The sequence below is a fragment of the Aegilops tauschii genome, chromosome 1 (assembly GCF_002575655.3).
Source record: "Aegilops tauschii subsp. strangulata cultivar AL8/78 chromosome 1, Aet v6.0, whole genome shotgun sequence".
In the NCBI taxonomy this organism is placed as follows: domain Eukaryota; kingdom Viridiplantae; phylum Streptophyta; class Magnoliopsida; order Poales; family Poaceae; genus Aegilops; species Aegilops tauschii.
Window position 1 is genome coordinate 453,763,307 of NC_053035.3, and position 23,469 is coordinate 453,786,775.

General features: G+C 47.7%; 3 protein-coding genes across 5 annotated transcripts; 2 read left to right on the forward strand and 1 right to left on the reverse strand.

Annotated features, from left to right (window-relative positions):
- Positions 1-8,518: 8,518 nt before the first annotated feature.
- Positions 8,519-10,826, forward strand: LOC109787540 (uncharacterized). Of its 2 annotated transcripts, none has more exons than XM_020346080.3 (3): positions 8,519-8,670; positions 8,758-8,976; positions 10,301-10,826. In XM_020346080.3, exons 2-3 carry the CDS (start codon positions 8,786-8,788, stop codon positions 10,485-10,487), a joined length of 378 nt encoding a protein of 125 aa, XP_020201669.1. In that variant the 5' UTR covers positions 8,519-8,670; positions 8,758-8,785; the 3' UTR covers positions 10,488-10,826. The 2 variants fall into 2 exon arrangements, with proteins under 2 accessions (XP_020201669.1, XP_040246091.1); XM_040390157.3 differs by having other exon boundaries at positions 8,569-8,659; positions 8,704-8,976.
- A 200-nt stretch (positions 10,827-11,026) lies between these two features.
- LOC109787539 (CLP protease regulatory subunit CLPX1, mitochondrial) lies at positions 11,027-14,599 on the forward strand. The gene is made up of 14 exons (XM_020346079.4): positions 11,027-11,545; positions 11,688-11,749; positions 11,862-11,941; positions 12,026-12,105; positions 12,270-12,320; positions 12,497-12,571; positions 12,667-12,744; positions 12,911-12,967; positions 13,260-13,330; positions 13,423-13,522; positions 13,611-13,715; positions 13,894-13,956; positions 14,059-14,181; positions 14,262-14,599. Exons 1-14 carry the CDS (start codon positions 11,348-11,350, stop codon positions 14,580-14,582), a joined length of 1,464 nt encoding a protein of 487 aa, XP_020201668.1. The 5' UTR covers positions 11,027-11,347; the 3' UTR covers positions 14,583-14,599.
- A 127-nt stretch (positions 14,600-14,726) lies between these two features.
- Positions 14,727-21,190, reverse strand: LOC109787537 (protein DETOXIFICATION 16). Of its 2 annotated transcripts, XM_073500774.1 has the most exons (9): positions 20,848-21,176; positions 20,232-20,776; positions 19,767-20,149; positions 19,558-19,676; positions 19,380-19,469; positions 17,889-17,977; positions 17,329-17,393; positions 16,972-17,036; positions 14,727-16,123 (listed from the first exon to the last, which is right to left on the reverse strand). In XM_073500774.1, exons 1-9 carry the CDS (start codon positions 21,079-21,081, stop codon positions 14,921-14,923), a joined length of 2,793 nt encoding a protein of 930 aa, XP_073356875.1. In that variant the 5' UTR covers positions 21,082-21,176; the 3' UTR covers positions 14,727-14,920. The 2 variants fall into 2 exon arrangements, with proteins under 2 accessions (XP_073356875.1, XP_020201666.1); XM_020346077.4 differs by lacking the exons at positions 14,727-16,123; positions 16,972-17,036; positions 17,329-17,393; positions 17,889-17,977 and adding an exon at positions 18,461-19,298 and having other exon boundaries at positions 20,848-21,190.
- Between the last annotated feature and the right edge of the window lie 2,279 nt (positions 21,191-23,469).

Sequence of the window (23,469 nt, forward strand, 5' to 3'; positions counted from 1 at the left end):
CTAGTGGAGGATGCCTTACCTACTGACTGGGTGTGTCATAGCAGTGGCACTCTTTCGGCACCGGTTATCGTTGTACTCCTTATGTTGTGGCCTACACTACAACTAGAGCAGGTTCTCTCTCAGATTATCGGATACACCGGACAGGTTCTGATATCATGTATCTTCAGATGGCAGATTTTCGGCTCAAACTACTTACATGCCTTTCTTCTTCGGCCGTGAGTTTGCTCCTTGCGCGATGGAATTGTAGACCTCTTGAGTGCGTCTGGAGATAATAAAAATTATTTGGTTGGCGCTACTGCCGAATTGTCAGTGATTGCAAATTGCCTTGCTCGTTGCCAGATGCAACACCTGCCTTGCTGTGTCCTTTGTTGTCTCCCTTTAAGGGCATTATGGAGGAATTCACCATGTGGATGTTAGCAAGCTCGCGTAGGTTTGTGGTCAGTGTTAGTTAAGTTGTATTGTTGTGGAACGTTGGCATGTTGTTTCAAACCTTGTGGTTCCATTATCTCTCTGATAGTGGAACCCAACCCTTTATGGGTTCGTAAGGAAAAAAGTTGTAGTGATATGTGCGTCCAACAATTTAGACATCAAAAATTCTCCTCAAGGTTGATGCCAGAGCCTCGATGGTTGATTCAACGAGAAGTTGCACCACCATCACTCATACTCTGTCGTTTGTGGGTGTGATACATTGTTCCCGTGGATGTTTACATGGCAGGATCCCTTCCAACCATTGAAGTTGTAGTATGTGCATTATCTAGTTGCAAAAGAAAACTAACATGCGCAGTGATTTCCTTCACTGGTCGGAAAAGTGAATCAACACATTTTGTTTGGAATTGTGTGTAACAAATTTGTCAAAGACCGCTAACTAAGAGTTGTGGCTGATGAGCTCTTCGATCTTTATTTCAGTAGTGTGATAACATTTTGAAAACTACTTGAAATACCATGAAGTACAAAATTAATGCGTACTTGGGTAGGCAGCATCGATGTGTGTTTACGATATAGCATCAATAGTTGCTTATTATATATTGGGTGAGGTAGCCCGAGAGGATACCGGGTCTCATGTTATGGCATGTAGTATAAATTTACTCAGAAGCTCGTGATATACTGTGAGGACGTGACTTTGTTTTCTTCTCGTCAATTCTCATGTCCATCCAATGAATAGATAGTAGCAAACCAAAATACAGGACAAAGAGCTAGGAGAAGAGTATTCAAGTTCAAAAGTCTTGTCGATAGGAATGAGAGGAATCAGAAACACATGTTGAAGTTGAATGTACATGTTGAGACCCTGGCGACAAGATCGTATGGGATCTGGAATGTGACCTTGATGTTGGAAAGCACCGTTGCGTCGTCCACAACAAACCTGACCAAGTCATCGGGATCCATCCTAATCTACGAGCTCGCCACAGCAACGGGACACACGCCCGACCCGCTAACACCGCGTCCAGTGCGCACGTCCTCCCACACTTGTAGCTAAGATGTTGAGCTCGCTAACGTGGTTAGCTCACCTTTGTAGATGTATTTATGTCCCCTTGTGTAACGAAGAGAATGATAGCACTATTTTGTATGGGTCTGTGTAGGGATCATCTAGATAAGATCTCATCCCACCTCAGATAAACAGTCCGCCATATTATTTGTTTCTTTAGACACACGCTATTATTTGTTTGTCGCATTTTTTTATTGTTTTGCCGTAAGCGCACTCCCCAACCACAAACAACGGCCCCACTGCCCCTACAGAGTACAGACTCATCTCTATGGGTCTTCCCCCTATACATCCGCGGAGTAAATTGCATGTTTTATCCTTGTACCTTTTTAGGGAAATATTTGGAGCTTTATTCAACAAAAGATGCCCCAGCAGAATCTGCTAGAAGGCTAGTTACAATGATGCTAGGTACAGAGTCAAGCCAACATTCTGTTACATCCAATGTGCTTGCATGCTTTGCACACATATGAGCAGGGTAGTTAGCTGTTCTAGGAATGTGTTGAATGCAAAAAGACTTAAAACTAGTAGAATGCTCCAATATCTCGGATAGTATAGGCGCCACAACTGCCCTTCCGTCATGGTGCAAATTCCAGAGATTAACGACCTCCAAGCAGTCGGATTCCATCACGACTTTCTCATAGCCCCTGAGCTTTGCAAAAATGACACCATCCCGGATTGCCAGGGCTTCAAAGATGAGGGGGTCGGTTATCACCTGATAAGGTTTACACCACGCAGCTCTAAATGTGGAATGGGAACGAGCAACTCCTCCCACCCCACCTCTTCGAGCTTCCATAGCAACACTACCATAAGTGTTTATCTTGATCTCATCGTCCTCGGGTGGCCTCCAGCCATGACTAGGGAGCGAGCGAGCATGTTCCTTAGGGAGATCAAGCAGAGCCAAAGTTTCTCTGGTCATTCTCATGGACTGTATCGGATCAAGGCCTCCTTTATCATGAGTTATGTTATTTCGTGAAGTCCATATAGCCCACATTATTGTCACCAGTTTGGCTTGGTCCGACTCAGAGAACTTGGGATCACAAGTGATATATTTTAACCATGTTAGAGGATGTAGATCGGGCCTCTTGACCCCAAGACAATCCGGTGCTTGGGTCCAAAATCCTCTCGCATGGGAGCAATTCAATAGTGCGTGCATCATATCCTCATCTTCATGCTGACAGATTTTGCACTTGCTCACTATCGCTATATGTCAATATTTGAGTGTTGATTCTACCGGTAGAACACCCCGTAGGACCCGCCATCAGAAGACTCTCACTTTTGGCAGAACCTTCAACTTCCACAATTTGGACCATAACTGTTTCTCTGTTGCTGAAGCTTTGATTACCGCCCCTTCCTATAGAGCAATCTGCTCGTTTTGAGTCATGAGAGCGCGGTAGGCTGATTTGACAGTGTATGAACCAGATTTTTCAAAAGCCCATGCCAGGATATCATCACCGCCACCGAACCGAGAATATTCAGAATAGCATCTGCGTCGGGAGGTATGAAGTTCTCTCTGATCACTTGGGCTTTCCACAACCAAGTTCCAAAATCAATCAGGTCGGACACTTGTGCAGTTGCGCATTACCACTATGTGCAACCAAAGTCATAGACCTGGTGCCAGGGATCCATTTGTCCTCCCAGATATAAATGGACGTGTCACTTCCAATGTGCTTTAACAGGCCGGTTCTTAACGCTTCCCTTCCTACAATAATAGCCCGCCAAATAGCTGAGGAGGATTTTGGCGTAGTAGCTTGCATGAAATCACAAGAAGGGAAATATCTTCCTTTCAGAACCCGCGAGCACAGAGAGCTGGGGTTCGTCATCAAGCGCCACCCGTGCCTGCCGAGTAGTGCAAGATTGAAAAGCTACACATCCTTGAACCCCATTCCTCCTTTAACCTTTGGTGATGCAAGCATTTTCCAGGATAGCCAGTGCAAGGACCGGTGATCGAGATTCCTGCTCCACCAATATTTGACCATGTATGAGGCCTGTGTTTTGTAGACTTTCTTTGTTAGCTGGAAGCAAGACATGCTATATGTGGCTATTGACCGGGCCACTACTTCGATTCTTACTTCCCTTCCAGTACAAGAGATAAGTCGCTCAATCCCACCTTGGAGTTTAGACCGAATCCTCTCTCCAATGTGATCAAAGGTTCCTCATGTAACTCGACCAACAGCCGTCGGAAGACCGAGGTAACGTTCACCAAAAGCTTCCACTGTAATATGCAGTGTTTGCTTCAGTAGCAATCTGATGGGATTTGGAGTGTTTGTTTTCTATTTTTGAGTGTGCACACAATTATGCTATTGTTATGGTTGTGTTTTTGTGTTTAAATTAGTGTTTGTGTCAAGTAAAGCTTTTGAATGATAGTTGAATTGATGTTGTGGGAAAACAGAAACTTTTGCTTCCAGTACGATAATTGATCTGGGGTACTAGAGCACAAACAATTGCTGAATTAAGATACAAATTGTTTACGTTGTCCTAATTTTTTCAGAATTTTTGGAGTTACAGAAGTATGACCATAATTCAGATCTAAATATTCATACCATAAAAAAAGATTACATGATAGACATGTTAGCTAGCACTCCACATCAAAAATTCTATTTTTATTATTTACATACTCAAGGACGACCATGAATTAAGCTTGGGGATGCTTGATACGTCTCCAACGTATCTATAATTTTTGATCGTTTCATTCTATTATATTATCAATCTTGAATGTTTTATATGCAATTATATGCATTTATATATCATTTTTGGGACTCTATTAACCTAATGTCTAGTGCCAGTTGTTGTTGTTTCTTTGCTTGTTTTTGGCTTTTCAGGAAATTAATATAAAAAAGAGTCCAAACGGAGCAAAAACTTTGGATCATTTTTTTCTGGGGCCATAAGGGACCCTAAAAGGTTTGGGAGAAGACCAGATGAGCCATGAGGGAGCGACAAGCTCGGGACGCGCGCCCCAGGGGGTAGGCGCGCCCCCAGGCTTGTGGGCCCCTCGTGGCACCACTTGACCTAATTCCGTCTCTATAAATTTCTAAATATTCCCAATACATCAGAGAGCTACCCAAAAGTACTTTTTCCGCCGTCGCAAGTTTCTGTTCTTCTGAGATTCCATCTGGAGGCCTTTTCTGGTACTTTGCCGGAGGAGGAATCGATCACGGGGGGCTTCTACATCAACCTTGCTGCCTTTTCGATGATGTGTGAGTAGCTTACCACAGACCTACGGGTACATAGCTAGTAGCTAGATGGCTTCTTCTCTCTTTTTGATCTTCAATACAATGTTCTCTCCCATGTTCTTGGAGATCTATTCGACGTAATCTTCTTTTGCGGTGCATTTGTTGGGATCTGATGAATTGTGGGTTTATGATCAGATTATTCATGCATATTAATTGAGTCTTCTCTGAATTCTTTTATGCATGATTATTATAGCTTTGTGTTTCTCTCTGATCTATCTGTTTGATTTGGCCAACTAGATTGATTTATCTTACAATGGGGGAGGTGCTTTGTGATGGTTCAATCTTGCGGTGCTCAATCCCAGTGACAAAGGGACATGACATGTATTTGTATTATTGCCATTAAGGATAAAAAGACAGGATTTATTCATATTGCTTGGGTTTACTTTGTCTACATCATGTCATCTTGCTTAAGGCGTTACTCTGTTTTCATTAACTTAATACCCTAGATGCATGTTGGATAGCGGTTGATGGGTGGAATAATAGTAGTAGATGCAGACAGGAGTTGGACTACTTGTCTCAGACCTGATGCCTATATACATGATCATTGCCTTGAATATCGTCATAATTGTGCGCTTTTCTATCAATTGCTCAACAGTAATTTGCTCACTCACTGTATGCTTTTTGTTCGAGAGATAATCCTCTAGTCAAAAATATGACCCCTGGGTCTACTTTTATCCTATATAAAGTCCAAAAATACCTTGCTCCAATTTATTTGCCGTCATTTTTATGTTTTATTTTATCTATCTACCATTATCAGATTTGATCCTTACAAATGACCGCCAAGGAGATTGACAACTTCCTTGATCGAGATGGGTGCAAGTATTTGCTCTTCTGTGTGTAGGTGTTGCTAACAAGGTTTCGTGTGGTTCTACTACTGGATTTATAACCTTGGTTCTTAACTGAGGGAAATCTTTATCTCTACTATAATCATCCTCTCCTTTTCGAGGAAATCCCAACGTAGCTTACAAGTAGTAGCCACCATGATGCACCACTGATGGGCCTCCGCTTGGTCCAGCGCTGGCGCACTTCACCAATCACCACGCACGCGCCTGCGCGTTCAACCGTCTTGGAGTCAAACACGCTAAAGGGTTTTGATGTTGCTTCATGCACCAATCTCGATGAAATTAGTTCCTCGAAACACGCCGCCGCTATGTTGTTGTGCGTCCTATTCTGATTTCTTCAAATCATTGTCGCTGATGTCTTCTTGATCTTCACGATCCAATCCGTGAACTTGATTTGATCTTGTTGCTTCTGATGTCACAACCATATCGATCTACATGTCATTGACAACTCCTCTAGACTAACTCAAGGCCGCCTCCCGGACCTTGCAGTCTTGCTCTGATACCACTTGTTAGAATAAATCCAAGACATATAGTCGATCCATCAAGAAACAAGCAATCACACGAGGCACGACACCTAGATTTGTTAATGAGGTTCATCGAACATCGGCTACATCCCTGGGCATGGCTACGGGTGCTCCTTCCCATGACACCATCACAATACCGCACACTGGCCACTCGGGCACTGGCACACGCCGTAGGCACTATTGGGGTTGTGTGTAACAAATATGTCGGAAGACCGACGGGAAGTGCCACAGAGAAGTATAAAATAAAATTTGCATACTTGAGTTGGCGGTGTATATTTAACATTAATAGGTGTTTATGATGTATTGGGTGAGGTAGCAATGCACTCCTACATGATAGCAGGTCACATGTTCACATAGTATTAATTCACTCCGAAGCTCATGATGCATGAGGATGTCATCTTGCTTCCCCATGTTGCTCCAAATACCCATCCCATAGAAGAGACACAATAGCTAGCCGAAATACAAGACAAAGAGCAATAGAGGAAGATAATTCAAGTTCAGAATCTTGTTCCATGGGAATGTGATGAATCAGAAACATGTGTTGCGTGTATATGCCAAGACACAAGCGCTACTAGTCCACGGTAGTTCGAAACACATGATCAGGTGGAACGGGCAAACACAGAGTCAGCATTATTTTTGTCTCTATTGTCTTGAAATAATGTATTTCACCATTATTTTTGTATAAATATGTTTGTGAAAGGTAAAAACATGTTATGAAGATATTAGCATGGGTTCCATTTTCATCTACTTAACATAAATAACTTTTATGATAATGATAACCAATTTGGCAATATACTTTTCATCATTTCTTAACGGAGGTTCTTGCTAATGCAGCGGACCTAAATATCATCACACTCCTCTCTAATAGGTTTAACACCGCCTTATATTACATAAACCACATAAAAAAAAGAGTTGTGCTTTTTATTTGAGAAAATGCCTTTACTTTTTCTACATCATTCACATGTTTTTTTAGATGACATCACTCACAATTGTATTTGCCCTTTTTATTCTATTTATGTAAATGTAGCACACTAGCATCCAAATTATTTGCAGTATCAGATACGTTCTTGCATCCTATTAGCAGTGAACATACCCATTATATCTCTTTCTTTTCAAAACACAATAATGTGATTCCATCTCTAGTTTGTGTGACATAGATAGCCGGTTGCCCTATCCGAGCATACTCAGCATTCGATCTTTTCACGATGATCATGCGGCAGTAGCACTTATGTAATATTGCACACATACATTTTTGGATCAGTAACCAATTTGCTTTGTTGAGGGAATCTTTTGACCATGGGCAAAAATGAATCTTTTAATCACCGGCAAAAAAAAAACTAAGCATCATTTGGTGCCTATTAGGTGAAGTATAATACTATAAATATTAAATACGTACTTTATGAACATTTATATTTATATCTGAATATGTTCTGGCATAAAGTAATTGGTGTCGCCGTAAGTAATTGATGTCAAGCCACCAATTATCTTTAATAAAATTAATCGAAGCCATTTATTAGTACAAAAGTTGAGAATACAAAACTGTAAAACTGTAAAACTATAGTTTTCCGCTCTGATTACCTAGAGTTGAGGTTTAGGATTTTCATTATCTGCACCGACCGAGATGTGCCCTTACTATTCAGTTTAGACTTGTTCTGCTCAAATTTTCTTCATATCCATCTCAGCTTAACCTTATCTTACTCCCTCCGTTTCTAAATATAAGAACAATTTCTCTCGAAGGGCCTTCTAAATATGAGCCTTTCTAGGCATTTTAATACGGACTTCATTCGAATGTAGACGTATTTCAGAGTGTAACGGAGACAGTAGTTTATTTTGGATTCGCAAATCTTTTACTTCTAAAATATACTCCCTCCGTTCCAAAATATAGCGCGCCCGCGCTTCCCGAGGTTCAACTTTGACCATAAATTCAACCAACGAGACCGACTGCGGCGGGAGCAAAATTTATATAACTGAAAACTTATTTTGAATACGAATTCACCGGTATAATTTTTGCTCCCGACGCAGTCGGTCTCGTTGGTTAAATTTATGGTCAAAGTTGAAGCGCGGAAATCGAAGCCGCACTATATTTTGGAACGGAGGGAGTATTTGAAGTTCGCAAATCTTGAAAAAAAACCCAGGTTAGAACAAAAGAATTATTATTATGGTTTTTCGCTCTTGTTTGGACGGGGCATTGGACTTTCACCGTTGCTGGCCTTCTCCCAGAAGTTGAGGTTCAAGATTTTGATTATCCAAACTGAGACATGCCCAACCATTCAGTTTAGACCTGATTTTTTTTTAAATCTATCTCATCTTGACCTTGTCTAGTTTATTTTGGATTCATAAATATTTACCTTTTCAATATTAAATAAATTCGCAAATATTCAAGCAAACCCAGGTAGGAGTATGAGCTATTCGGCCCAACCAAACCAGCATTGACCTCTTCTCCAAGCCACCAAGGAAAAGAAAGCCCTCTCCAACCTCCCCTCCCCTCCTCTGCCCTCCCAAAAGCCGCCCCCTTCCCAAAGAAATCACCACACGCGCAGCAGGCACAACCAACCCACACCCGCCGCCGCCTCCTCCTCCTCCGATCCCCCAAGGTAAGCCCCCTTCCCCCCATCCGCCCGATCCCGGATCCTCTCCCGCGATCTCACCCGGCCGCATTCCCGCGACTCCCCCTCTCCCAGGAGCCGTCGCGTCGCAGCAGATCCGTCCATGGCGGCGCTGGGGTCCAAGCTGGCGCAGCTGCAGGCCAAGGCCTGCGAGGCGACGCGGTTCGTGACCAGGAACGGGTGCGCCTACCACAAGACCCTCATCGAGAAGAACAAGCAGTTCGTCGTGCAGCCCCCCACCGTCGAGAAGTGCCAGGAGCTCTCCAAGCAGCTCTTCTACACCCGCATCGCCAGGTCCATTCCCCCCTCCCTCTCCCTATCAATCCCTCCCGCGGGTCCTTGTCTCGCCGTGTCTGGTCGCGGATCGATTGCCCGGTCCTCGATGTGCATGATCTCGATCGATGCAGTTGCTCATGCCATATGTCAAACCTATTGTTTTGTTCGTGATTGGAACTGCTGTTCTTGGCGTGTCTTGTCAGATAGATTGTGTCCTAGGTCAGACTGTTATTTGGGGCATGCGATTTCGTAAAGATTAGTAGTGTTGATCGTCTAAACATATCTTGTTTGGTAAAACCTAATTTATATTGCCATCTTTGTTGACTTGTGGCTGCTTGATGAATGAGGTAATACTACATTATGCTAGTGTTCTCATTGAGCAGACTATGAAACAGTGTTATGAAAAATGGGGTGCTTTTATATGATCTTATCTTATCTGCAAGAAATGGAACACTGACCTAATTTGTGTTGCCTCTTTGTTTGGTTTGTGGCTGCTTGACCAATAGACTAGCAATACTGCTTTACTAGAAGTCTGATTGAACAAGCTATTAAACTGTATTTCTGAAATGTCGTGATGCCATCTTATCTACAAGAATGAAAATGATGAGCCATGTTTTATTAATGGACATGGTTCTGTTTATCTAATTCCATCGTGGGGCACTGGCTCATTCCCAATTGGTCTTGTTCTGACTGTAAGTTCAGACCCACAATGCTAGAGTCCTTTGATTGGAACACTACGTGTTTGCTGAGAGTTTTTCTCAATTCTCTGTGAACAAAGATTTTATAATAGATAAATCGCCGGTTTTTATATGGTCATGTCTTTCTAGTTCATGTCAATTTCAGAAGAAAAAAAAGGATTTATGCTTGATTTAACTAACTTCTCATGTCAAAGTGTGCCTTTTCTTATTGTCAGCAAGTTTATTATTTCTTCAATTCTCCTTTGTGAAGGTTACTCTAGTTATAATGAGTTCTGTTTAGATTTCACTGCGTGATAGAATGTGCTCTAGTTATACCTTTCATAATGGTTTTTTGTTCATGATACTATGATATATTGGTCTATATATGAGGGGGTACTGTCATTATGACTTCTTGAATAGCTGTACTTTGCAAAAGTTTTGTTGAAGGCATCACTCTAAATCTGCACATGCAATTTCCTGAACCATGCTCTAGAACTGCATACCTGCATAGGCCATTCCGTAGTTACTACAACCAAAAGAGTGTCAAAAGATAGCTAGTCCTCACATTTACCTGGCATAGTTTCATATCGAAATGCTGTACTTCATTGACCTCAGCTTGATTATTCACTGCATCTGTATCACTGACACACGCATGTCTCCTGCAGCCTCCCCGTCCGCTACGAGGCATTCTGGAAGGAGGCGGACCAAGTGAAGCAGCTGTGGAGAAACAGGAAAGATCTGAACGTGGAGCACGCGGGCATCATCGCTCTGTTCGGCCTCGAGCTCTACGGGTGGTTCTGCATCGGCGAGATCGCCGGCCGGGGTTTCACCTTCACGGGCTACAGCGTCTGAGCGCCTTCCTTCCATGAGTACCTCCACGCGATCGGCGTCGATTAAGAGCTGAAGACTCTGTTAGCCAATCAGTTTCTCGTGATGCGCGGTGCGAAGTTTTGGTTTTCTGAAATACTATTCTTGATGCTGGTGAAAAAAGTACACCCGGCTCGGTGAATTCGACTCGTCGATGAGGTCTAATAATTTGTCGCACGCTTAGTTGAGTGATTGAAGCCTGGACAGATGAGATATCTGTGACTGTGATGTTTGCCTTGCTTGCTTGCTGAAATCAGGGCAAATTACGCTCTTCCAGACGAAATGATGAAATGAATTTGACTTGGTGATGAGGTAGTATAATAATGATCTCCCCATTTCACTTGGTTGAATCCTGGATGGATGAATTTATCTGTAATGTTTGCATTGCTTGCGTACCAAAATCAGGGCAAATTACGCCTCCAGATGAAATGATCTTCCCCATTTCATTGCTCCGGCATCTAAATTGAGTTGATATATGGTTATTTTGCCATGCTTAATCTAAGCGATTGCATACCCATATCAGCAGTTCATACCAGTGATTTGTAACGCTGGTGCAAAGCTGCTGCCGGAGTAGCTGCTCGCCCACACACACCCGCGCAGGCCTCCGCCGGTGATTTCTCTCCCAGGCCGGCGCGGCAGCGGCATGGTTTGCCGGATGATCACCGGTCGATGACGAATTGACGGGCAAATCAAATTGCATAGTGTAACTCCTTGCGCACGGGGAAACCAGTAAAAGCCCCAAAGCCACCGTGACCTCCTCCCCCTCCCCCACTGAAAACCGAGGAAGAGCCGGGGATAGGTAGCCGATCGACGGCGACGGTGGCTGCTCCGGCGACCGTGTCCTCATGTACGCGGCCGCGCGCCGCCTCCTCTCCACCCGCGCCTGCGCCGCCGCCGCCGCGCGCGCGTCCCCTGTGGCCTCGCGAGCGCCCTCCTGCTACTCCGCGGCGCAGTCCAAGCCGCCGCCGCCGCGGTTCCCCACGCCCAAGGAGATCCGCCGGGGCCTGGACCAGTACGTCGTCGGCCAAGACAAGGCCAAAAAGGTTAACCTCCGAGCTTGTCGCCTTCAGCGCGGAATTAGCAGGATTGTGTTTAGTTCCGTGCAGAATTTCTTCCTGCTATAACAGAACAGAATTCTACTAGTACAAGCCATGAACGGATTCAGCAGGGGAATTGGCTGTGCAGGTGCTCTGCGTCGCCGTGCACAACCACTACAAGAGGATATACAGCGAGCCCTCCACCAAGAGGTTAGATTCTTCCCATCCGGCGACTGAATTTGTTGGCGGTTCATGCACCGCGAGCCCTCCGATAAGTTCTGACTGAGAGTTTCACTTGTGGTTGTGGTGGTGATCAACCTAGCTCATCGCAAACCTCGGCGGCCGATGATGATACTGAGCTCGAAAAGAGTAACATCCTTCTGCTTGGGCCAACTGGATCAGGTACTGGTGGATGCGTATGCGTTTTACCACTTGAATGTTCTAATGTGATGTTTCTTGCTTGCTAATGTGATGCGATTGGATCAGGTAAAACACTTCTAGCAAAAACGCTGGCTCGCTTTGCGAATGTGCCCTTCGTGATTGCTGATGCAACAGCAATTACACAGGTAAAATCTTGCATTCTGTCACATGCCACTAGAAAGCTCTCTTTGACAGTTTGACTGCTCTCTTTAACGCATTGGTGGTTCATACATGTCCTGGCAGAAAATCAGGAAGCTGATTTTAATGCTTCTTTCTTCTTTCTGATGCTACAAATAGACTGCTCTTTCAGGCTGGGTACTCTGGGGAAGATGTGGAATCAATCGTCTACAAACTTCTAGTGGTACTTATATCAGCCTATGAATCTGTTCTGACTGTTTGTTCACTCCGCGTTTAGCTATGTGGTGCCACTAGTTTTATACTACCACCATTGTGTTAAAACAGAGCGCCAATGCATTTCAGCAATTTAGTTGTAACCAACTACTAACATGTTGGATTCTGATGTGTTCTGCCTCTTAGGCTGCTGACTTCGATGTCGAAGCTGCAGAGCGTGGCATCATCTACATTGATGAAGTTGATAAGCTCGCACAGAAGGTTGTTCAAAAGCATTTCTGATCATCATTACCACTACCGTGATATATAGTGGAGCCCATTACATGTACGCTAATATGCCACATTGGTACATTCAGCTCGGTTGCCAGGAGGACCGGAGGGATGTCTCTGGAGAGGGTGTCCAGCAAGCACTCTTAAAGATGTTTGAGGGAACGGTAAGTGGCTATGTTATATTTGTAGTTGTGTGCTCTTTAGAAGAGTGCATGGTTTCATAAACTACAAAAAGATTTCTAGCACTGTTTGCCAAGTAAATAAACTCCAGACTCACATGCACCGTATTCGATTCTCTAAACAAGAATGATTCCATGTTTGTGTTCTTAGGTGTTCAGTGTGCCAAGGAAGAGAAGTCAAAATGGCATGTCTCATGGTTGTGTGGAGGTAATTGTTGAGAATTTTTTACAGGCTGCTATGTGCCTAGTGCCTACTACCTAGCTCAGTAGCCGTATTTCAACAGTTTAGCACCAACAGCTCTAAAACTATTGAATGGTGCTATTACTTTGATAGTCTTCAATATGTTGTTGCTTGCCTGAGTGACATGTGGTTAACTGAACGTGGCTGTTGTTCTTTTTGTCGCAGGCAGTTGGCAGTACGAACTAAATTTACTACAAAAATGTAATCAGTACCTTTCATTACAATGACGAGTTGGGGGTATGTTTAATTTGTTTTGCAGGTTGATACAACAAACATACTCTTCATTTGTGGAGGTGCCTTCTCTGACTTGGGAAAGATTGTCTCAGAAAGGTTATTCAGATCTCTACCTTTTGGAACTATCCTACTCTTCTTTCATATATAACCTCCATGTCATGTCTGAAAGTGTTTGTGTGCTATGCAAGACTTCACCGCTGTCCTTTTGGTTTTGGAACACCAATACGTCATGAATTGGGGGATTATGCTTTGACGAATGCTCTTGGGCAATCCGGCTTGCTTGAAGAGGTAAGCTTAGTTACCGGTTTTGTGACACGTTTTAATTGTTAATGCCCACATTGATACAAGAGGTAATATTCGACAATTCCTTATTTAGATCGAGAATGACGATCTGATTGCCTATGGCCTGACACCAGAATTTATTGGGAGGTTGCCAATAATAGTTGGCTTGACTCATCTCACTGAAGATCAACTGGTTCAGGTAGCAAACTTTTTGCACATTTTTGCTTCCTTCCTGACTATTTTATTTGGGATCATCTCTATTATAATCATTGCTTCCAGAAGGTCTGCTTTATAGTCCAGTCTACTACATTCTGCACTGCAGTGTTTTCATTCCATTTTGTCAACAACTTGAAAACCTAGCTAATTTATCTTTTCAGGTTCTCAGAGAGCCAAAGAACGCAATAGGCAAGCAATACAAGAAATTGTTCAAGATGAATGATGTTAGTCCGTGATTTGTTCGCGTCAGAAGTTTTAACTAAAAAATTCCTTCTTGGTTGATGATTTATAACAAGAAATGTGTTTGTTCATTTTTCCTCCACAAGGTAAAATTGCATATTACTGAAAACGCTTTGAGGCTAATAGCAAAGAAAGCAGCTGTGAGGGAAACCGGAGCGAGAGGCCTACGATCAATAATGGAGGGCATTTTGACAGAAGCAATGTTTGAGGTGGTTTGTACTTTATTTTCGGCATGCCATGGGACTGTGGGTAACCAAGACTGACATCAATTTGGCCCTTACACTTGCAGATCCCCGATGACGCAGGAGAGGGGAAAGAGAAGATAATCGTTGTTCTTGTTGATGAAGAATCCGTAGGGACACCAACCCGTCGAGGCTGCGGAGCCAAGATTTTCCGAGACGATGGAGCCCTAGAACTATATGTTTACCAAAACAATATCAGGGTGCCTGGGCTGATTCAGAGGCCAAAATGCAGTATCATTTGCCGGCTATGCCTTCTGGTAGCCTTTTCAGCAGCTAAGCTGTGGGTTTATCATACGTTTGATTGTTTCTCCTCAATATACGCGTGGATTATATTGATACTGTGTAAGGCAAACATTTTCACAGAATGAAGTACAGTTCGATATCAGATAGTATGGCCGACTCTTGCATTATGCTCTCTTTCCATAGTTCATCTTGCAGTTCCAGCCAGAAATACATCTGGTTTACAATTTCATTATACTGAACGAATAGGAAAAATATACTATCCATGACAATTCATCAAGATCTCGTGGTTATCGCTCTATTGCTATGCATCAATCACAGTTACACAAGGTCTCAACCGGAGATATGGTTGAAATTCGAAACCTTTATAGCCATCAGAGATCATACAGATTGATGCTCCTAGAATCGATACAAAAATGCATGACTAGTGCTCAGAGCAAATGCAGGACAAGATGGCTCATGGCCATCAAAATTGCTCCTGCCCATCTCCTTTTGTTTCGGTACTTATTATTGGAGTGTCTTGAGGCGCACCTTGTCCAGGTGAACTGAGGCCAAGCCTGCTGAGAAGCCCGCCGTCGAGAGCGTTTGGAGTAGATGCAGGTTCTGCTGTCTCACCTTCAGTTTTCCTTCTATGGCCAATGATAGCCTCAATGGCAGCAGCACTAGCTTTCGCCGCAGCCTCGTCCTTAGCAGCAGCCTCTGCCCTCCTCGCCGCCCTTTCTTCCCTGGCAAGTGCCTCTGCCCTCGTCTTCTCTTCTTCCGCCCGCAGAACTGCTTCGGCCTTCTCCCTCTCCACGTCTTCATACAGCTTTGCCATGTCATCTTCCCTGCCCTCTCCACGGAGCGCGCCTTCCAGAAGCTCCCTCATCACATCACTGAAAACCACATTCTCATCCAAAAGGACACACTTTGCTACCTTGGCTGCATCATCCAACCGTGTCGCGCCAACGCCAACATACGCCTTTAGCAGTGTCTCGTAGGTTGCAATGCTTGGGTGAATTTCCTTCTCCCTCATCTGATCAAAGTACTCCTGAGCCTTGTCAAGCAAGCTTAAACCGACCAAGCCATCGACAATCCTATGATATGCAGACGCATCAGGCTTCAACTCCAGCTCAGCCATTCTGTCGAAGTAACTGATACCATCGTCGACGCGATCAGCCCTAAAGCAGGCCTCCATGAGCAGCACACATGTCTCCTCATCAGCAGCAAGACTATGCTCGCCCATCTCCTTGTGGATCACCTCTGCTTCATCGACCAACTGATTAAGCCCGAGATGCCGAATCAGATTGTTGTAAGCTGCTACATCCGGTACCACCTTATACTCTCCCATCCTCCGGAACACCGCAATCGCATCCTCAAACCTTCCAGCAGCACAGTAGGCATCCACCATCACGCTGAAGCTTCTCACATCAACCGTAATCCTCAGTGGAGGGTCATGCTCCCCAAGCATTCTGTCGAACAGGTTAAGTGCATCCTCTAACCTTTGGTTCTTCCCAAGCGCATCGAGCACCTCATTATAGCTCTCGGTCCCGAACCTCACCTCCGATTCCGGAGCGAAGACCTCTTTGTAGCAATCCATGGCCTTCTCCTCCATTCCCATAAGGAAGTAGGCCTTCATGAGGCTCCCGTACACGATGCCATCGAGGACCGGCTCGCCGCCAAGCTTGTCCTGCAGTTCTTGGTGCAGCTCCACTGCTTTGGCCCCATCCCCGGCTTCCACAAACCCAGCCATGAGGAGGCTGTAGACATGGGGATCGGGCCCGACGAACCCGGAGGCGAGCATCTCGTCCTTGAGCGCGACGGCGTCCGCGAGGCGGCCGTGGTCCGCGACGAGGCACCTGACGACGGCCCGGTAGGCGGTCGGGGAGGGGGGCACGGGGGATCCGGGGCGGGCGATGAGGCGGAGGTGGAGGAGCGCGGCGTCGGGGAGGCGGCGGGCGGCGAGGGCGGAGAGGTAGAGCGCGTGGGTGGCGGCGGTGGGCGGGACGGCGGCCTGGAGGGCGAAGCGGTGGAGCGCGAAGAAGTCGTCGAGGCGGCGCGCGCGGAGGAGCGCGGCGAGGACGGCGACGCAGGTGAAGGAGGAGGGGCGGCAGTTGGAGTGGAGCGCGTGGCGGGTGAGCAGCGCGGCCTCGTCGAGGTCGGGGGAGAGGAGCGCGAGGACGCGGTTGTGGAGCGCGAGGCGGGAGGGGGCGAGCGAGGGGAGCGGCTCCGCGAGGCGCACGGAGCTCGGGGAGGGCGGCGGGGCCGGGGGCGTCGCGACGAACGCGCCCCGGCGGCGGGCGCGGCGGGAGGCCGCGGCCGAGGCGGCGTCCGCGTGGGCCAGCGGGAAGAGCGCCGGCACGAGGCGGCGCGCGGCGAGCGGCTTGGAGAGCGACATCTCCCGCGGCGGCTCCGGTGCGGCGGAAGGAGACGAGGGTTTAGTTTAGGCCTGTTGGGTCTGGGAGGGCCGGAAGGAACAGAGTTGGCACTTCGCAGCGGTTGTCTACCTGACGATGTGAGGCTCGATCGGCTACTTACTGTACTTGGTCCATGATATAACCATTCTAATAACCGAAATATTAATACCGTAAAAATTGAAAAACCTATTTTTTAACACGGTACAGACGCAAGCGCTTATACATACACGCACACACTCATCCCTATGAATGCACACACGCACATACTATCCCTATAAGCACCTCCGAGAGGCTGAGTTGACATATCATCTTGAGATTTACGAAGTCACCGTAGGCGCCTCGTCGTCGACGGGAACGTCTCCTCTTACTGAAAGCGCATCGCCGGAAATCCTGAAATGATGCGAGCACCAGGACTTGAACCCTGGTGGGCTGAGGATACCACTGTCCTTCTACCATCCAACCACAGGATACCACTTACTGTACTTGGTCCATGATATAACCATTCTAATAACCAAAATATTAATACCGTAGAAATCGGAAAACCTATTTAATCGAACCATGTAAACCATATATCGAATGCACAGAGTTACACTCATCCCAGCAGTCGCTAGGGTGGTCACAACATCCTATAGATGCCCAGAAAACGTGGTCGTCGGTTCTGTTGTCGCGGCCAGGCGTAGTATCCCAACGGCGTCCCAGCAACTTTGGCCGCCGGTTCCAGCAATTGTGTCAGTCGGTCCTAGCAGTCGCCGTTGTGGGTTGCTGCATCATGTCATCGTCCCGATAACCATGGCCGCCAGTTACAACAATTGTGCTAGCCCGTCCAAGCAGTCGTTGAGGCGAGCCGGACAGTTCCAGCAAATGCCGCGGCGGGTCGTCACATTTAATCAACTTGGGGCGCAGATGTCGCCGATCCCAACAACCGTGGTTGTTGCTTCTAGCAACTTTGATCGCCGGTTGCAACATCCATGGTCGCTGTTCCCAGCAATTGTCTCCATCGGACGCGGCCCGTGGCCCATCGTCCTACGCTCACACTACCCGTGAGGTTGCAGTCGTGGCTGGTAACTGTTTCCCGCACCAGTGGTCTCTTTGGGGGTTCCATCCACCATTATAACATGACACATTGCCTGAATCCACCCCACAATGGGGTGAGATCATCGGCCATCCGCCTGAAGCCGTCGCGCAGTCACCGCTTGCAGACTCCCTGTCCATCACAGCACCAGAAGTAGACACGAGCTATGGGGTGGAAAGAGAGTGAGCGCAGTGGTGGCGCGGGAGCTAGGTAGAAGGAAAGGTAGGGTCGCACGACAAAAAGGAGAAGGAAAACGAGAAGTGGCCGTCATGGGGAATGGGAAGGAGAGAAAAGAAGATACAATAGGGGGACGCTCTTGTGTGGGTCCCACCAGACGACGTGGCAAGCTCGCGAGGATGTGTGGCGAGTGGGTGGCAAGGCGACCTATCTCGTGCGAGACCGGTCGGTCGACACAAATCGTTTACCATTTTTATAGCCGTTTCTTTTTTTAGGATCGTGCATCAAATGATGAAGCACATAACCTTACTAAATATGCTATTTGTATTGAACAGGGTGGCCACTTGTGGCTAGGAGTTCCTCACGACCCAGTTTGTATTCCGACAAATATTTCCTTTGAACAATAAAGCTTAGCAAGTTTCTAGAAAAATCTACTAAAGAGGTGTTTTGATTACAAAAACCATATTGAAATCTTGATTCTCTGAGTTAATAACAACATCAAAGTGTGGTTTCCTCTCCTCCTCTTCTCCATGTCGATCACTCTCAGCCCCTCTTGCCGCGGAGAGACCATGGCCTTGATGGCGGTGACGATAGGCTGAGAAGACAAAAATTACCTCTAAATCCGACTTGTCATGGCGGGGAAGGGCGAAGTGAAATCTTGTTGAGTTTGACGTCTTTTCTTTGTGTTGGATGTGAAGCTTTGATGCTGGACGTAAACGATGTAACTAGTAGCTTGTTAATCTTTTACTCCCTCTGACCGATGACGTAAGACGTTTTTTGATACTCTATTTATTAGATGTGTGCCTGTGAAAATCCAGAGTTGCAACAAAGATGTGGCCATGTGCAGTGTGTGCCCCTCATCGCAAATGGCAAGTCCGAATGAGACGCAATTGATGCGGGCCAAAATAGAAGCAACGCCATCGACCATGGACGCGTCGATCCTGATCAAGGCACCCCAACCCAAATGCAGCTGGTTCGTAGCGACTCGATCGGCTGCTACAGTATCGTATTCCTGTCATGTTACATTCCATCCAATCATCAACGCATGTTTTTTTGGATAAATTTCGCTTGGCGTCAAAAGTATCATCCGGCCGGTTCCATGCTGCTGCGTCTCGACGGACGTTAATGTTTCGAGCTTCTCACGTCGTCATATCTTGAGGCAGCGAAGAAGTGAAGGCTCTGTCCTTTGCCTTCACCGCCTGCAAACGTAGTGCTGGCATTCAGAACGAGATGGAAAAAACGTAGAGCAAACGCCGTGCAGAATGCAGATGCAGCCCTACCTCTTTGTCCCAGTCGGTCGCGCACTCGGAAATGGCGAGGAGCGAGAGCATCTGCACCACCAGCCCGCACCATATCCCGAACCACAGCCCCTGATCCAGATCCAGAAGACGAAATAGTTTTACATCTTTTATTTATACTGTAAAAAAGAAAGATGAAACATAGAGAGAGAGGCACTACCATTCCTCCAAGGTGGAAGACGAAGGCGAAGAAGAAGGCCGCGGGAATGCCGACGAGGTAGTACGCCCCGAGGTTGCCGAATGCGGCCATCTTCTGCTGCCCGCAGCCCCTGACAACGCCTGCAACCAAAATCAAGCACGTCTGGAGGATCTGCAAAGTAGGCAACGACAGAATGCATGATGGCTTGTTCGTTTGTAAGTACGTACTACCTGAGAGGACGCACTGGAGGCCGTCGAACACGACGGACATGGCGAGGATGGGCATCATCCGGGCGACGTAGGCGGCCACCTCCGCCTCGTTGCTGTAGGCGTACCCCCACACGTCGCGCACCAGCAGCATCACCAGCCCCTCCGACGCGCCCACCGCCAGCGCCAGCAGCATCACCACGCGCGCCGCCAGCCGCGCCGCCGCCGGCCGCCCCGCCCCGAGCTCGTTCGACACGCGCGTGCTTATGGCACCGCCGAGCCCGAGCGGCGCCATGAACGCCAGGGAGTTGGTGTTCAGGCAGATGGACAGGACCGCCGTCTCCAGCTTGGGGTTTGGGAGCAGGCCGGAGAGCAGCACCAGCAGCTCGAACGACCACCACTCCATGCTGCATCAACCATTTGAGCCTAGTGAATTCCAGATCATCAACTGCATCGTGCAATGGCAGGGTAGCTCGGCTCTCTGCTCACCAGACCATGAGGGCGGACGGCACGGCGAGCTTGAGGAACCCGGCGAGGCCGCGGAAGGCGTCGCGGGAGAAGCCGGTCCAGGTCCTCGAGCAGGACGGCGAGAGCCGGACGTAGAGCGCGAGGATGGAGAGGTTGGTGAGGAAGGAGACGGCGTTGGCGAGCGCGGCGCCCTTGCTCCCCATGCGGAGCCCGTGCACCAGCGCCCAGCACACCAGCGGGTGGTTCAGGGCCGTGGCGCCGGAGCTGAGCATCACGGGCACCACCACGTTCTGCGTCTGCAGGAACCGGACGTGGCACTGCAGCGGCCCGTACGCCAGCAGCGCCGGGATCATCCAGCGGATGTAGCCGCCGGCGCCCGCCGCGATCTCCGGGTCCTGCCCGAGCAGGAGCAGGATCCGGCCCGTGTACGCCCAGAGCGCCGCCACCGGCACGCTCGCGAGCGACAGCACCAGCATCGCCCGCTGCTTGTACACGCCCAGCATGCGGTGCTGGCCGGCGCCGTACGCCTGCCCGCACAGCGTGTCCAGGCTGCACGCCATGCCGGCCTGCGGTTGGAGTTCATACGAGTAAGCGTCGATCGAGCGTGGAGGAGGAATGGATGGGTATGAGTAGGGACCAGCAAGCTGAAGCCGGTGACGTTGGCGAAGGAGGTGGCCATGGAGGCGGCGGAGAGCGCGAGCTCGCCGAGGTGGCCCACGAACATGACGGAGATCATCTGGACCACGTTCTGCAGGAGGCAGCCGACGACCAGAGGCCCGGCGAGGCGCAGCTGCTTCTTCACCTCGCTCAGCACCGGGCTCTCGTCGTCTCCCTTCTTCCCGGTGCCCGTGGCGAGAAGCTGCTCCTCCATGGTTTGTTTTGCAGGAAAAATGGGATAAGAATGAGCTACGCTAGTCAATGCGATTGGCTGCCAAGCGCCAAATGGAAGCCAACAAATCGAGATTGTCAGCAAATTAACCTCGCGGTCGGCATGGCAATGATGACTTGGGTGCCACGCTCTCTCCGTATGGCTGTGCCTTGTGGGGCATGATCAGGAGGAAAATTCTGACAGATGAGACATGGTTTTCAACCATAAAATAGCATATCTTAAATTAGCCTTTCTTGGTTTGTTCGGATGCACACTCCGTGGGAGTTTGGGCGTGCGAGATCAGAGATCTTGCTTTCTTTAAAAAATCTTCTGCAGAATAAGTGTCCCCTGCATCATAAAAAAGAGTCAATCGATGCAGAGGCAAGTTTTTCCTCCTCCTTGAAAAATACTTTTGTTGAAGTCAAATTTTAGCCTTGCTTATACAAAAGCATAAATGAATAAAATCACTAGAAATAGATCTATTATGAAATACAGTTTTACTAAAGCAATTTTAGATGTTATGAAATATGAATGCACATGCACTAAATACAGAGCATTCACACAGAGCATCTCTAGCAGACCCCGCATTTCGCCGAACTGTAAACTGCGTTTGCAGTTTGCACGGAGGCGCTTATGCAGGCTCAAAATCGCGGCGACAGAGCAAAAATTTAAGCAAAAGCTCGCCGGAGCTCGCTCACATAGATAGTTCTTCTTCGCATAGTTAGTTCTTCTCACATAAGTTCGTACATAGCATGCATATATTACATATATAAGTTCGCCGGAGCTAGAACGGGCCTACGCTACCGTACCACTACACAAAATTGAGCTCACCGGAGCTTGTGCGGTAGCTGCCCAGCGGCGGCGCTCAGTCGGAGTCGGAGGAGTCGAGGTCGATGTAGAGCTTTGCCTGCTCCGCCTATTTGGGAGCGTAGCTTGCAATTTTAAAAAAATTCTTACGATCGCGCAAGATCTCTCTAAAAGATGCATAGCAACGAGAGGGAGAGTGTGTCCACGTACCTCGTAGACCGAAAGCGGAAGCATTAGTTTAACGCGGTTGATGTAGTCGAATGTCTTCACGATCCAACCGATCAAGTACTGAACGTACGGTACCTCCGAGTTCAGCACACGTTCAGCTCGATGACGTCCCTCAAACTCTTGATCCAGCAGAGGGTTGAGGGAGAGTTGCGTCAGCACGACGGCGTGGTGACGGTGATGGTGATGGTGATGTGATCCGCGCAGGGCTTCGCCTAAGCACTACGACGCTATGACCGGGGGAGTAAACTGTGGAGGGGGGCACCGCACACGGCTAAGAGAATAACTGTTGTGCTTTGGGGTGCCCCCTACCCCCGTATATAAAGGAGGAGGGGAGGAGGCGGTCGGCCTAGAGGGGCTCGCCATGGGAGGAGTCCTACTAGGACTCCTAGTCCTAGTAGGATTCCCCCTTCCTTTTCCGGAGTGGGAAAGGGGGAAAGGGAGAGGGAGTAAGAGAGGGAAAGGGGAGCGCCGCTGTCGATGTCAAAACCGGTGGATCTCGGGTAGGGGGTCCCGAACCGTGCGTCTAAGGCGGATGGTAATAGGAGGCGGGGGACATAATGTTTACCCAGGTTCGGGCCCTCTCAATGGAGGTAATATCCTACTTCCTGCTTGATTGATCTTGATGATATGAGTATTACAAGAGTTGATCTACCACGAGATCGTAGAGGCTAAACCTTAGAAGCTAGCCTATGATTATGATTGTTGTTGTCCTACGGACTAAACCCTCCGGTTTATATAGACACCGGAGGAGGCTAGGGTTACACAGAGTCGGTTACAAGGGAGGAGATCTACATATCCGAACTGCCAAGCTTGCCTTCCACGCAAAGGAGAGTCCCACCCGAGCACGGGACGAAGTCTTCAATCTTGTATCTTCATAGTCCAACAGTCCGGCCAAAGGATATAGTCCGGCTGTCCGAGGACCCCCTAATCCAGGACTCCCTCAGTAGCCCCTGAACCAGGCTTCAATGACGATGAGTCCGGCGCGCAGATTGTCTTCGGCATTGCAAGGCGGGTTCTTCCTCCGAATAATCCATAGAAGATTTTGAACACAAGGATAGTGTCCGGCTCTGCAAAACAAATTCCACATACCACCATAGAGAGTATAATATTTCCACAAATCTAATCTGCTGACAACTTTTCCTAACATGACATCACGCCACGGCTTGGTCATTATTCGAACCGTTTTTCTCAACCAGCTTCTACACATATTGCGATGCGGTTTTCTTGGCACGTCTTGTCGAAGCAGAGATCGTGTCCCCTTATCACGGGATTCTCATCAATACGGGTATGGGTAACCCAACCGTGCCTATTGGTATGACTCCTCGATTTCAGGCTAGTTCCAAACGGCCACGCGAA